General features: G+C 30.1%; 1 protein-coding gene across 2 annotated transcripts in view; it reads right to left on the reverse strand.

The window, feature by feature from the left end:
- The window catches only part of LOC129983783 (transmembrane protein 135-like), a 36,090-nt gene extending 22,736 nt beyond the window's left edge, over nucleotides 1-13,354 (reverse strand). The window contains exons 1-3 of one of the 2 annotated variants that reach the window (XM_056093413.1): nucleotides 12,693-13,354; nucleotides 8,203-8,330; nucleotides 200-292 (exon numbers count right to left, since the gene is read on the reverse strand). In XM_056093413.1, the coding sequence (XP_055949388.1) occupies nucleotides 200-292; nucleotides 8,203-8,330; nucleotides 12,693-12,845 (374 nt within the window). In that variant the 5' untranslated portion in view covers nucleotides 12,846-13,354. The remainder of the gene's footprint in view (nucleotides 1-199; nucleotides 293-8,202; nucleotides 8,331-12,692) is intronic. The other variant, XM_056093414.1, reaches the window with a different exon arrangement.
- Nucleotides 13,355-16,007: the final 2,653 nt, after the last annotated feature.

A 16,007-nucleotide genomic window follows, 5' to 3' on the forward strand; every position in this document is an offset into this window, starting at 1 on the left:
AGCAATCGTAATATTCAATATCTGTACTTTTTTTTTGTTTTTCAATATGTTTAAATTTTTACAATCATCTTACCATTCATGTTTGGCATAATCAGTCTTGTCTGAATAACTAGCGCTGTAACTTACAAAACGCAATATTGAAATCACTAAACACTTTCAATATAATATAGAGCTATGCAGTTAGAAAAAAATTGATCACCTGTTTTTCCTTTCAATAAAAATACCCAGGAAACATGTTATGAAGCTGGAAATGAAGAAGAATGAAAGGTAGTAAAATCTTCCCAAAAGTTTCCTAAAAAAATATATATATATATATACATTTACTCACAAGTTTTACTCAAAGCTATTTCGCAATTTAGCATAACGTTATTTTTTTCTTCTTAGCTCTGGTATATCACATAAACTATAAAAGTAGCGAAATATTCTGGATAAGCAAAGAAATTTCACACATAATAATTATATCCAGAATGTATAGATATAGAAAAAGGGTTTGATCCAATATTACGAATAATGTATAATATTGTTGTTAAACTCCTCGTTTCTCAGAGATTTTTTTCTCCGAGATAATGTTTACTTGAAGGAACTCAAGATCTGAAAGATTGGTTCTAAAAAATTATCTTTTTGCAGCATAAAGCTATTTTGCATTTTCTTGAATATATATATTTTTAATTTTACTATCCATTGTCGACTTTTATCCTTTAATAAATAATATCACATACTTGAGTTCTCCAAATTTTGCGAGAAAAAACTAAACTTTCATCAACCAATAATGAATATTTTTGTTCCTTTCATATCTGGTAGAATATGTAGTTTCTTTTTTTTTATGCCAGATGTTAAAAGAATTAATAATTATCTGTTAATGATTGTTAAAAAATATATCATTTTCCGGTAAAAGTGGAAAATTGCTGTTAAATAATGACGAATAACAGATGCAAGAGTTAAATATAAAATGTAACCCTGTTGTTAGGAAAGGTACAATATAAAATATCAAAGCATAAGCAGCAACGCCAATGAATTTAAGATTCTTTATTATAAAATTACGTGACTCAGCACAAAACTTTTTAAGAAATTAGGGTACAGTAGACTCCCGATTATCCGCGGGCGGGTTATCCGCGCCTGCCGCACTAAGTTTTTTTGCTTCCAAGCAAAGGAAAAATGCTTCCAAAGCAAGAAGCAAACACAAATGACTGATTTCTTCGAAAAGGTGTAGTTTTACAGTTATGCTTTTGTAATTACATAATACATTACAGTATTAAAACAGTACATATGTATTAATTTTTCTGTGTATCCTCGACGCCTTTCGTAAGCACAAAGCAATTTTCTGTTTTCATTAACAAAATGCATTTTAGGTTAGTCTTGAGTGATATACTAAAATATTAAGCGTTAGTTAAACATTTCCTGCTGTTTATTTTACGTTTCATTGTATATAAAACGATTTTTCAAAGTTGGAATGACTGTTTTCTCTTTTGCTATACCCGTTTTTAGTTTTTTTTCGGATTATACGCGAGTTTTGTTATCCGCGGCGGCCGCGCCACCCAATTCCGCGAATAATTGGGAGTGTACTGTATATCAAAATAATTCCTTGTCTCTTAGAAACGCAACACAAACACATCAATCGGATCAGCTAAAGAAAGCTGTTTACCAGCATTTGCATATGAATTTCAACGTTAATCATCTGTGTTCAGATTGCATATGGCGGACATCATAATTTAAAGATTAACTACACAAGGAATAACGATATGAGAAGTTTATCTAAATTTGAGTGGCAAGATATTTTAATGCAAATCTATGTTACTACCTTTATTTGAAAATTTGAGTCAAATGATTCGCCAATTACAATAAGTGTTTCTGTTACATGGTGTGACTAACGTTTGTTTTAATTATTCTTGATACTACATTTGACATTGGAATGAACAGTTAGTAATGGAAGTATTTGCAAATGTTGTTTTCATGTTGGCCTTGCACACATTTTTAATTAAAAAACAACGTGACTTAAGCAATGATTATTGATCCGCTTAACAGTGGCAATCTGATTCGTATCATGGATCCGTCGCTTACTCAAATGAATGATTCACTTTGTATGTCCGAACCTGTCTCTGGTGAGTAGAAACTAGTAACCACCGATCCATCTTTCAATGGGAATGCACGAAGCTTGTCATTGGAAGCACGTAGAAAGCTCATATGATGTTGTAGACAATCTAGAATCCAATTTCGGAAGATGATTGTAGTATCGTAAGACCCTGTTTTACTTTAAGTACTTCAAAGACTTGTTGTTCATAATGGATCCTACTTAAAATTGCACCTGCCTTGCAGACTTATAATCTGTAACGATGTTATACATGCAATCATGTTGTTCTACTGTCAATTTATATTCCATTAATTTTTTGTAGCCATCAGTTTATAAAATGAATGAAGACCAATAAAATCATGTTAAAAATATCCAGCACTTTAAAATTAATTAAAATATTAATTAGAAATAACTCGAAATTCTAGAATGCTAAATTCATATCAAAGGTTAATATTTCGTAATCATTGCACCCCAATAACATGTAAGGTGTCCACTGGGATAACATTTTTATTAGAAAATATGTGAAAAGGTTTTAAGGGAATACTCCCACTGGTTCTTTCAATATAACATATCATAAATATTTAATTATAAAACATTGTTCTAGAAATAGAATGGATCTTGTAGCTTCAACTCTTATATGCAAAATATTTTTACGCAACTAATTAAACATTATTTAAAACAATTTATTGAGCACTTTCCTCAACAGCTAGCCAGACAAATGAATCGGATGTTTACAAGCAAATATTTGACTTCGTAGAATTGTAATATAGAGACAATGAACTCGTAATTTCAGTGGAGGAAGTCACGAGAATTACTAAACCCACATGATTTCCTTGCTTTGGAATTGTTATATCTTTTTAAAAGATAATATCTGTCCTTGTAACATTTTTCATTGTATGGATTGCTCACAGTTATCTGTTATGATGTTATAAAACCCCTTTGTCAAATCTGTCTTTATCTAAATCTGTCTTTTACCTTTTATCTAATCTGTCTTTATGGATTGTGTTTAGTTCATCTTCGTATTGATCCGCACGCTTTCTTTTCATACAGCGATCAAGTATAGGTATTAAATAGTACGATTTAAAAACTTCTCGGGTATAAATAGCGCGCATTTAGGAGCATAATATTTTAAAAAATATCAATTAAATGCCTTGTGATTTAATTGAAATCAATCCAATGTGTCAGAAAAAATAATTTTTCAATCGAAATAAATCATTTTTTTTTTCGAAACAAAGTTATAAATATGAGCACATCTTTTCAAACTTCCTTAAAAAAAATTTTAAAGATTATTGCAATAAAAGAAAACATTTTAATTTCTGTATATAGTAATAAGTTGACTTAAAATATAGCAATATATTCAATAACTTCATAAATTTATACAATTTTTAACAGCGATTAAAAATCACGTGTTAAAATTTTTAATTATTTAAGAAAAGCTAAATATTTATTCAGGATTACTGAAGATTTATTGTTTCAAAATTGTCATACCTGTTATTAATATTCAATTATTTTTAAATTTAAAAAACAATTTAGATTTCATTAACTATGTCTAAAATTATTAACATAACAATCTATCCAAATGATTACAAAGTTGTCGTTAAAAAGTAAATTACTTTGAGTCAATATTGATAAATTCGTAAGTGATATTAGGAACTGATTTTGTAGTAGTGCCTTGATAAACAATGTAAGCAAGTTTCGATATATTTATTTTATGGGAATAAACTTTCGTGTTTGAATTTTAACGACAAAAAATATGTTCCAGTATTTTATTTATTATGGCATCTGGTAGTACACTATATTTCCTCAAACAAATTGCTTATTAGATACTATTTAAACCATAATTACTTCATGTTTGTTACCCTGAGTGTATCCCTTGCACTATTGCCAAAAATATTCAAACTTTTTGATTAATTTTCACGTTGCAGACTTTCTTGAATCATCAGATTCTAATTTTCAAATTATGTCAGCCTGAACACAAACACTAAAAAACACTAGATGTTAAATATTCGAAAAACATTTTTTTTTTTTTGCCTCGAAATTGCAAATTTCTATCAGATTTGTATTTTATTCTCCATGACAAATTTGTTGGGCTGTTTGTTATGTGAGTAAAATACATTAGAATTTCTGGAGGATCTGCAATCCCATTCTATATTTACTATATTTGTTTGCTTTTTTTTTTTGCTAACTAGTTAGAAAGTATTGTATTCAAAATTTATGATAATCAGTTAGGAAATATTTCCAACGGTAATTATATTTTAAAGAGCGGAAAGTCTTCTCAAAACTGTCCCGCACATTATCCAATAAAGATTTCCTTTTCCTTTCTCTACATAAAATTGGGGACAGTGGGTAACTCTGTGATTTCCGTGTACAACATTGTTCAAAGAGAGTCAATAAATACAGATGTTTAGCTTAAATCTAGTATTTTTACCGAATCAATAGTAAAATAAAGGTTTTTTCAATATATTTTTGCTAACCAATTTGATACAATACTATAGTTGTAGTCACAAGATAACATACTGAATTTATTATATTTAAGTCATTGTGTTTATGAGTTACTGCATTTACATTCATACCGAAGTACAGATAATCAAGCGTTTCTAGCATTTGGTAGGCCGGGATAGTCTGGTTGATAGGGCGTTGGATTCGCGTCCCTTCGGGTGCGAGTTCGAACCTCGTCGGCCGAAGATTCCTCGTGTATGATGCGCATATAAATCTGTCATGGTCACAAAGTCCTCGATGTCAAGAGTAATACCACTAGGTGGATCAGGGGTGATCGTTCTCTGACTCTGGTCTAAATTACGATCTATTCATAAGTGAATGAAGTCCGCCCCGTAAAAAGGGTTGTAACGTGTGTGTATCTAAGTCATTCTCTTGTCCCTAGATGGCGCTACTAAAAAACAAGAGACGTATCCTTAGCTTAAACCACAAATGACTTCTTAAAGTCAGTGGGCTTATCTAGACAAGAGCTATTAGAAACAACAGCATTTGGTTCAAAATAAGAATCTATACTTTAGACTCCGAACTGTCTACCAAATTTCACCCACCTAAATCTTTGATTTTTGTAATTAATTTGTACTAAAACAGATAGATGGACTTCTTATGAACGAATTTCGTTAACAATGTTAGAAATCTAAAAATATGGTCGTATTTCTATTCACAAAATTTCAGCCTTCAAGTTCAAAGTTTTTGAGTTACCATACTCACAACAGAAAAGCAGATACAATGCCAAAAAATAACTTTTTCGGATTTACGGAAACCTAAAGCGTGGTAATTCGCCAAAATCTCAAATTTTTTGGTGATTGCAATATTTTTTCTATACTCTATATATGATTAAGTAAAAATATATATGTGACACGTCTGTTGCGTCAAAATAATTGAATATGGGATACATTTTTCATCTATTGTAGAAATATGTGATACATATATTCTAAGTTGATGATAAGACCAGATAAAAAATTTCGGGTGAACCTTAGTTTAACCCCCTTCTTCGCCAAGTTGCGATAACGCGCCAAAGCTGGCAACTTCCGTTTTCTCTAGACTGGTAAACCTATTATATTTCGCCTTTATTATGCGCTATGATTGGACATCTGCTCCCTCGCTTTTGAACATTTCGCAAAACACGGTGCAAAACCGTTGTTGGCAAGTTGGCGATTTTTGAAAATTGCGCCAAACAGGAGGTTAAACTCCGGTCGTACCAAAATTTCATTTGTTTGAATCCTTGCGTTTTCGAGTTATCGCGTTCACATACTCTTGAATATGAAGACAAATTATCAGCTCTTTCAATGATTGATTTGAGCTATGTTACTATTTGCTTTATTGATCTGTTCTATTCACATGGTGACATTGATGGATTTCCCACAGGTAAATGTGCATCCTCCTAAGTTTGACGGAACGGGGAACATTTGCACCTTCAAAAAATTGATTTTTCACTTTTAATCTAATAAAATGGGGAAAGAAGAGAAGCAATTCACTAATTGTAAAAATGCATGATTTGAAAAGTGGAATTTAATACTTTACCTTTTAATAATGAATATAACATGGTTTCTTATATATAGTTCCACCTTGGGATATACCTCCATTTTCTTTTTTGAATCCCTTCACTGGTTTCGACGAGTCGTCAACAGCTCTTTTTGCTTCATCGACATCAGTATTCTTCGTTTGTTCCAATTTTCACGGATGGCTCAAAATCAGCTGGGCATGTTGGTTGTAGTATTGTACTGCCTTCTGGTACACTGAGCTACCGTCTTCATAATTGCTGCTCTGTTTTTACTGCTGCGTTGATGGTAATTTCCTGTGCGCTCCAGAAAATTTATCCGCTTCTACAGCGTAATTTCATTCGATAGCATGAGTGTTTTCGAAATGCTGTCTAACTATCATAATTGGATGCACCCAATTACTAACCGCCTTTTACTCATTTTGCGCTCTTTGAAAAATGATGGTTGTAACATTATATTTTGTTGGGTTCCGAGTCATGTTGGCATTTCAGGAAATGAAAAAGCAGATTCGGTTTCAAAATCTGCGACGGCCTTTATAAGGACTGGACTTCCGTTTTGTGACGTTAAGGTGGCATTCTCCCGTCATATAAATTCCTCTTGGGCTTGGGGTCTGCTGATCCATAATAAGTTACACTCCGTGAAATCTATCATTGGTTCATGGCCTGTTCTTCCAATACGCAAGATCGATGTCAAATCGACTCGTATCCGTATAGGACACATTAGATACACCCATGGCAACTCATTTTTGTAGAGAGGAAACCAGTGTGTCCTACATACCATGTTGATTTTAGTACCAAACACATTTTAATTGAATGTCCTGTATTTAACCCTCAAAGTATATAATACTTTCATACATCATCAATAACTTTACAGGACTTGGTGGGTGAAAAATTTCACCCAAATATTTGTAATTTTTTAAAAGACATTCATTTTTATACTTGTATTTAACATTTTTTACCTTTTGTGTTTTGCATTGTCTCACTGTTTTACATTTTCATATGTTAACACAAATATTAATTTTGTAATATCATATATTAATTTTTTCCAATATTATCTTTTATAAAGTTTTATATTGATATCACAGATTTTATATTCATTTGTCTTTAATATTCAGCTTTCATTTTACCGTTTGATTGGCTCAGTATAACCAAATAAGGTTCTTTCGCTATAAAATAACAAACAAACAAACTTATATATAGTTTATGCCTTTAACTGGAATTCCAAAGACAAAAAAAGAACGTTTTCTTTAAATTTCGGTATGCACAGAAAGCGTTCTATTCATTACAATTGAATAAAATTTTATATTGCAAAATTTACAAGCATTCTGCATATGTTGAACAGATTTCTATATTTTCTACGCAGTAGTATTAATTTTTAGATACTATTTATCATGCAAAATATCATATATCGTTTTTAGATTTTCAAGTTACATGACATTCATTATTTTTTGAAATTTTTATTCTTAGAATATTTAGATAAAAATAAATTCACTTTAATTATTAAACATATGCTTAAGTATTATGCTGATTTTGGAGTGATTTTACCTAGAATTATTATTTTTCAGCATACACCAATTTGGGATTATGAACTTAAAAAAAATAAATATCGGATCACCATACATATTCAATTTGCCTTTAAAAACAAATACTTGTAAGAAAAAAATATTTTTCAACTGTTTTATAATTAAAATAAATCAAAAATTAAAATATTTCAACAAATATTAGATTTTACTTGCGAAAAAAATCCCCTTTATTTACATCTAAAATTTCAGCAATTTTCATTGACTTGAACGTTCCAGCTCACTTGTTAGAAATTCAAAGATTGGCTAAAAATATACCATAAACACATTTTAAGCCTTAAATTGTTGAAATGTTCAATTATCAAGTTTTTAATCTGACAAGTATATAAACATAGCTTCGAAGTGAGGAGCGAAAGGAGAATATTGATCAAAATTTCGATGTCAAAATATTTTGATAATATTTTCTCTTTCAGTACTTCATATATCCGAAAGTAAATATATAAATATGTTTATGAATATTCGTGAAATAATTAAAAAAAAATGTAAATATTTTGTCAATTTAAAATGAATTTTCATTGTCTGATTTCGGAATGAATTAATATCGCATTTTTCATTGTTACCTTACGAGACAGAAGAAGAAAATGAAGCCAAATCCATGGAACCCCAGAAATGCAGATGATACCAATGTATTCTCCAAAACATTCAAGCACGCTCTTAAGGAAAATTTTCCTCTCAGAAATAGGCTTATCTGTATAAATAAAGGTTCCGGTGAGACTTTTGAAAAAAAAAAAAAAGAAAGAAAGAAAATAATACATGGGAAATACTATAGCTTATTATAAAAGACATTTATGCCTGGAATGTAAATGAAATGTATGCTAATGAAAGTGATACCAAGATTTCTGAGCGGTCCGCGGTGGCCTGGTGGTAAGGTCTCGGCTACGGAACCGGAGGGTTTCAGGTTCGAGACCCGATTCCACCGAAGAACCGTAGTGTAAGGGGTCTGTTGCACGTTAAATCCGTCCTGACCAAACGTCCTCCCGCTGGTGTGGTGTGGAGAGGGGGTGCCAGCTCAGGTGTCGTCCTCATCATCTGACCGCGGTTCAAAATTACAAGGTCCGTCCCAAAAGAATAGCCCTAGTGTTGCTTCAAACGGGACGTTAATATAACTAAACTAAACTAAGCCAAGATTTATGACATGAACTCGCCCACTTGGCGTCCGTGGAGAGAACAATTAGCGGAACGTTTGCGAAAACGTTCTATTAAAGTTCTTATTCCCTCCCCCTACCCGCATCAAATTGTGTACCATGTGCAAGGCTGTGAACATCATGAGGGCTTAGAATTTATTTTCACACATAAGGGCTGTTTGCTTTGTAGAATAGTCAAGAAAATTGGTACTTGTGCATGGTATTAGCGAATAAAAGTTACGAAATGTTGATCTTTGGAGGGAATCTAGAATTTTCACTGAATCTAGCTTGAAATCTTTGACTGTAAATCGTTAACATATACGTCATACACAAGTACTAAAAACTCGAATTTGTATTTTGTACACCTTTTTTTTTCTAATCATTTAAAACTAAAATTTACATCGAATTACGAGTATAGTTAGCCAATGATATGCAAAATTTCCTTTACTTAAGCCATTGTAATTGTGATTACATTGCTTCAGTTGTTATTGCATTTATATGCAAGCTAATGCAGAAACTGATAAATAGTCAATCCCTTGACAATTTTAGTTTTAGATATGAACCAACATAATAGATTTTAAAATTGTACATCATATTTTATCTCCTAATGTTTACATTTCATAGTTATCATGTCTCTTTGATTTTGACAGTCGGACAGGCAAATTTCCTGTAATTGGATTTCACTCAACATTTGATAGAAATTTACAATTCTAGTATAATTCCGCAATTAAAATCTGCCTTATGCAAAACGCTTTTCAGCTCTCGTTTTAACAGACAGGCGGGTAAGATAAAGCCAAAATTGCGTCTTTGCAATCTTGGGAAGGTCTGAAACATGGAAATTCTACAAAATATAGAATTTGAAAGCTTTAACTATTACAACACATTCTAATTTAAACTTCGTAGGCAAGAAAGTTTAAATAAAATAACTGAAATGCATTCGATTATGTGGCTCAAAATGCCGCAACATGTTTTAGGCTTGTTTTATCTTTCTTATATATTTAAAACCTTGCTATTTAATTATAGTAACAATAACACGCATGCATGCGTACACTTACACATACATACATTTAATGTTGCAATAAACATGAGTAAAATATTAACGAAAGTAGTGGAAAGCATTCTTGGAAAATGTGTTCAAAAATATTTGGAAATATTCCCAATTACACTAAAGTTGTTATTAATAAAAAAAAATTAAGCTTTAAATTGAATCAAATTAACATTTGTTTAATAATATTATCCGGAGTTAAAGAGAAAAAATAAACACCGATTTGTTTGTTACTTTTTAATTAAAAATCTAACTTGAAAGATTTTAATATATAAAATGCCCTTATGTGAAAACTAGTAGCTGTAAGTTCTATTCGCGTTAAGCGATTTTTGCATTTTGAATGCTTCATTAAGCTATTTATATATGTTATTTCTCCTTTTTTGAGCAATCGACGGTCATTTAAAACTAGCGTCATGCACTGATTGATGAATCTTGGTCGAAGCAGCATTTGAAAGGTTTGAAAAGGACTATAATATTCAATTTCAAAGTAGCTTAACTCGGTTCGTTTGAATTGCACAACTGGGGAAGTTTTCTGTTTAAAGTCTTTGTGGTAAAGAAATTTTCTAAATATAACTAGAAAAACTGTTGAGATTTCTAAAAATGTATGATTTTTAAATTTCTTTCAGTAATGCGTTGATTGATTCAAACTAAATGAAACATTTTTTTTTTTATGTTTTTTAAAAAAAAAATACCTTTTTAGAAATTAACTGATGGTGTATCATTACATTGGATGTATATTGTAATGAAAATCACTACTTGCATGGCGTTCTTATTCTAACAGTATCCGATGAATCCAAATTTAAATTTCCAATAGAATTAAATATAATTATGAAAGAATAAATAATCCAAGCCAAATCAATATTTATTTATTTTGACTATGAAATGTTTTGAAATCATTTAAGGATAAAAGAGATGAGGATGATGGAAAGTCCAAAACACAATAGGCAGAGTAAATGGAATTTGTAATGGGAATTGAGTTCTTGGCGTTAAAATTGTAGGTATATATAAAATTTTGAATCCAAACTACCGAAAGAAAAAGATGCTAAATTCATTTTTGTTTATTTTCACGTCAAGCACAAAAATCGCACATATTGTATGTAGAATATTCAAGGAATGCACATTAGTTTTTTAAGGATGTACTACACAGAGATTTCTTTATTTTATTGTTGTCACAAAATTTTTTCGTCCATAAACATTTTTTTAGACTGCAAAATACCCAACATATAATTTACATTTGTCAAGTATAATTTTATACAACAATACTAATATTCTATATTAATACAGTAGACTCCCGATTATCCGCGGATCGGATTATCCGCGCCTGTCGCATAAAGTTTTTTTTTTTTTTTTTTTGACTGATTTTTTCAAAAAGGTGCAGTTTTACAGTTATGCTTTTGTAATTACATAATACATTACAGTATTAAAACAGTACATATGTATTCATTTTTCTGTGTATCCTTGACGCCTCTCGTAAATACAAAGCACTTTTCTGTTTTCATTAACAAAATGCATTTTAGGTTAGTTTTGAGTGATATACTAAAATATTAAGCGTTAGTTAAACATTTCCTGCTGTTTATTTTACTTTTTAGTGTACATAAAACGATTTTTCAAAGTTGGAATGACTGTTTTTTCTTTTGCTATACCCGTTTTTAGCTTTATTCGGATTATCCGTGATTTTTGTTATCCGCGGCGGCCGCGCCACCCAATTCCGCGGATAATCGGGAGTGTACTGTATATTATAATACAATAGGGAATTAGAAAGTAATATGTTCATTTAGAAAACCAAACTAACTTCGATTTCGAATTACAGTTGATATTTTCCTAGTTTTATTAAAATTTCAAAACGGAATGAACATAAACCAAATCAAGACAAATTTCGCTTTATATGCAATGCGAGACACTTACGTTAAATTTGAAGCAAATAATATTTTATAAATATAGATTAACGAATTTTTCAATCGAAGAATATGATATGAAAGCGGATTGGAGAATTAATCTTTCTTCTTAATGAATATTAAAATCAATTAATGGGTATTATGAAGATATTATATCAGTAGTTGAAACTCCATTTTCAAGAATATTATTAAAGCTAAAGGAAAAAAATACGGGGTTATTATTCCATTTCAATAAAAAACTCAGTTAAAAAAATATTTGTCTATTTTTTATGACATTATAGGTTTTGAAATTACAGAAAAAGAACAAAAACCTTTAATATTTCAGTTCTTTTTTAACTAATTAAAATTTTGAAAATTTCTTTCTAATTGAGTGACATTACATAAATATATATAAAAAGGTATAACTTATATAAGGCATAACTAACAAAGTAAGAACGATCTGAATTATTTTTTCATCACACTTTACGTAATTTATATACAATATTCTAGTTTAAAACAATATCAAAACATAAAAGGAATAATAAATTATGAAAATATATATAGTGGCTTTTTAAAATCGTATTCAAGTTCACCGCTAAACTATTGGGGCTTCGAATTGTTCTATTTCATTTTCTGCATCTCATTACACAATAGGGTAATGGATTTTTTACAATTTCTCAAATTATGAGAAGCATTCCGAAAACCATCATCATAGTGCTTATACCCTTGAAATAAAAATTAAAAAAAAAACCTAATAAAAAAAACAACCTTTATAACATCCAAAATATATTTTAACTACATTTTGATCGTAAAATATGTTGGCAAAATTTAAAAAAATAATTCCTTCAAAAATTTCTCTAGAGACACAACGAAAGGAAAATGATGAATATTATTATTGAGTATATTTCAAGGTCTTAGAAAAATTATTCAATCCCTTATCAACAGGAAATGAAGGAAAGAAAGAAAAATATAAGCGATATAAAGATGCAAACTTTTTAAAAACTTACCACATACAATGGAAAATAAATTTTCAGACTTTCACGAAACACACCTGCCCCTGTTATAAGCGCCGCCGCATTGCAATCAGGATGCCAGGTGTGCCCGGTCTCGTAACAGTTATACGGGATAGATATTTCCGTAAATTTACTGAGTACAGCCATGATTTCTAAAGCAAAATATAAACAATTCAATGTTTATTTTCAGAGAAAATGGAGTGCTATCATTTCGAGTCTGAAACTGGTAACCAGACAATCAAGGCATCCTCTGTCGGAAATACGTAAGTCGAAGATTATTCAGACAGAAAACGAAACATTTAAATGACTCAAGATGAAATCTTTAGCGACTGTTTTGTTCGCATAAGATGCAGTGATTCAAAAGAAGAGGAAAGTTTGAATTGCGAAACATTTGATCGATAAAAATCTTGACATCATGATATGGATGATTGCTGTTAGAATTAGAAGTAATAAAAACAAAAGAAGAGGCAGAATTAAATTCGGATAAGCCGTAGATGATTCGTACACGTGGTTGTTCTTTGACTGTTGGGAAATGACGTAAACACGTGGTGTGTCTTGTTTGTTGGGAAGTGACGTAATACTTCTGGCAACAAAGGAATTTGTCAAGGGGCTTCGTTTAATCTACGCGTTTTAAATTCGGAAATGAAAGAGGCTGAAGCTGAAGAGTTAAAAGCGAAAATATTAGGAAATTATTTAAAAAAAACTGTTCTATCAGCTCGTCCATTATTAAATTGTAAAGCATTAGTTAATAATTTAACGTGAAATAAGAATGCAAATACTTTCGATTCATCAATTTATTGCGTCATTCTACTAATAGCCAATAAATTTGTATTGCATTTTTCAACATTGGATCTTTTGAAGACCTTGGCTAACCATTTTTATTCCATTCACTCCCTGCATAATTACATTCTTGTCATAGATTAATTCTTAAATTAAACAGGACCACATATCAAAACTTTGATAAATAGTAGTCGTGCAGTTTTATTTTCTCGTAAACAAAGAGAGTATAGTAGAGTATGACGTAGTAAAAGAGAAATATTTTATAATAGAGTAAAGTATTGTAAACGCCAAATTCCAGATTTTGATGAATTTTCATTTTTTAGATCTTCCTGAGTAAAAAAATCCACTTTATTCTAATTGTGCCTATATGTAAAAAATAAGGTTTTTAAAAAAATGTAGCTGTAGATTTATGTAGGTTTTAAAAAAAATAAGCTAGATGGATGCAGTTTGATATATGGGTTCATCACCAGTTTTGCAGATTTATATAAAATTCTGAGCGAAACACATTCAGAGAAAGTTGTCTGTATAGCTATCTAAACACAAATTGACTTGATTACTGCAAAATGAAAAGAGCTAGATGGATAAAATTTGGCACAGCGATTTAACGTCTAAAGTGAAGATATGTATCAATTTTTTAACCTCATATCTCAAGAGATTTCTTGTTTGTACTTCTGCAATTTTTCACAAATTTCAATGCAATAATTTAAAAACGCAGTGAGTTAAATAAATGAAATTTTATATACCATCTAGTGACTACAAGTGCAGTTTTAAGTCATCGATTTTTAAAAACATATCCAATATGTATATATGTAACATTATTTTGGTTGAAGTAGAAAGCAGGTTTGACAAGCAATGAAGAAACTTTGTATTTTTAATTTTCGTTTTATTCTCTTTCGGGAGACACGCATAATTTTTTACAAGAAGGCGCAGCGTGGAACAAAAACAGAAGTAAAGGAGGGAAAAAGGGACGAAACAAATGATCACTTGTCTAACATAACATAGGATTTCCTGCCACGTGTCAATTCAATACATGTGTTGACCTTCAAAAGGGCAATGGAAGTATCACTTTCATTTGATACGTAATACTGAAGGCGAATTAGTTTTGCAGAGGAATTAATTAAACCAAATATATATATACAGTACTTATTAACTGCTAGAAATTGATGAAGATCACACGATCACACGTTAAAAGATTTTTTCGTCATAATTGTTGCCCAAAATTCAGTTTTATACGTGAGGGGTATAACATCTTTATTAGACAGTATGTGAGAAAGTTTCGAGGAGACTATACCCACTTTTTTAAGCTGCAATAGATTACCCGTGTAGAGATATAATGTTGTGCACACGATTAACCCTTTATACTCGAAAAAATAATTCTATTCATAATTGTTTGCTTAATACAAAGACTTGTTTATAGCTCCTATATATATATATATATATATATATATATATATATATATATATATATATATATATATATATATATAATTGTTTTAAGTTGAATTTCTCTGAAAAATTAATGTAGATCTTATTACTAATCTGTAAGTAATTTAACAATACAAATTTAAAATATAAATTAATAAAATGTCAAAATAATTGACAGTCTCGAATGTGTCTGATAGAAGACATCCAAGTGCAAGCAGTTAATTGATTTCATTTGTGATGAAGTGTGCTAGTAATATATATAAGTAGCCATACTCTGCTTAAATTACAACAAACATGATGAAAACTTACTAAAACGCTCTGTAAGACAAATCGTTGGATATAGAGCTATCAACATTGTAATGTAGTTACTTCTTGAGTAGAAGGTGCTCAAAATAAATGTTTTTTTTAAGTTTTAATTACATTTTTGAATAGCAATTAAGAAACACTTTTATGTGTTTAATTAAGAACTTCTTAATTTTTTTTAAATCAAAAGTCGTTTTTAGATGAATTTGAAAATTTTACAAAATAACTTCTCAGTCATACTAATTTATTTCCTTGCAATTTTTTTCTCTAGAGAGATTTTGAAAAATATTTATATATATACAGCATATTCTATTGTTTTGGTTACTGGATTGTTTATACAAACTCGTTGCAATGATATTAGAAACAAAGCTTAAGATATATTAGAAACAATATTTTTGCGATATTAGAAATAATATTTATGCTTACGTTAACACTGATTTGTAACCAAAAGCAAATTTTAAAAGTGAAAGTAATAAAGGAGAATTAAGCCTAAAACATTATTATGTATGATATATAGGATAAAAAAGTATAAATCACCTTCATTTTTTAAAAAAAAACATTTTTTTCATAATTATGCTGATACAACTGTATAAGTTATTTCACTTCTTGTTGAAGCACAAATAAAAGTGCCAGGTTTGAACTTACCTCAAATGTTGCAGTTCTGTATAATTAATAAGTGAAGACAGACGAATCAAATATAAAAATAATGCTGCTGCAAGGTTTCGCGCTAAAGATTCAAATTTTTCTTCTTTTTTTTTCCTAAAGTTTCTGATCTTTTCTTTAAATATATAACACTTAATA

The sequence above is a fragment of the Argiope bruennichi genome, chromosome 9 (genome assembly GCF_947563725.1).
Source record: "Argiope bruennichi chromosome 9, qqArgBrue1.1, whole genome shotgun sequence".
NCBI lineage: Eukaryota > Metazoa > Arthropoda > Arachnida > Araneae > Araneidae > Argiope > Argiope bruennichi.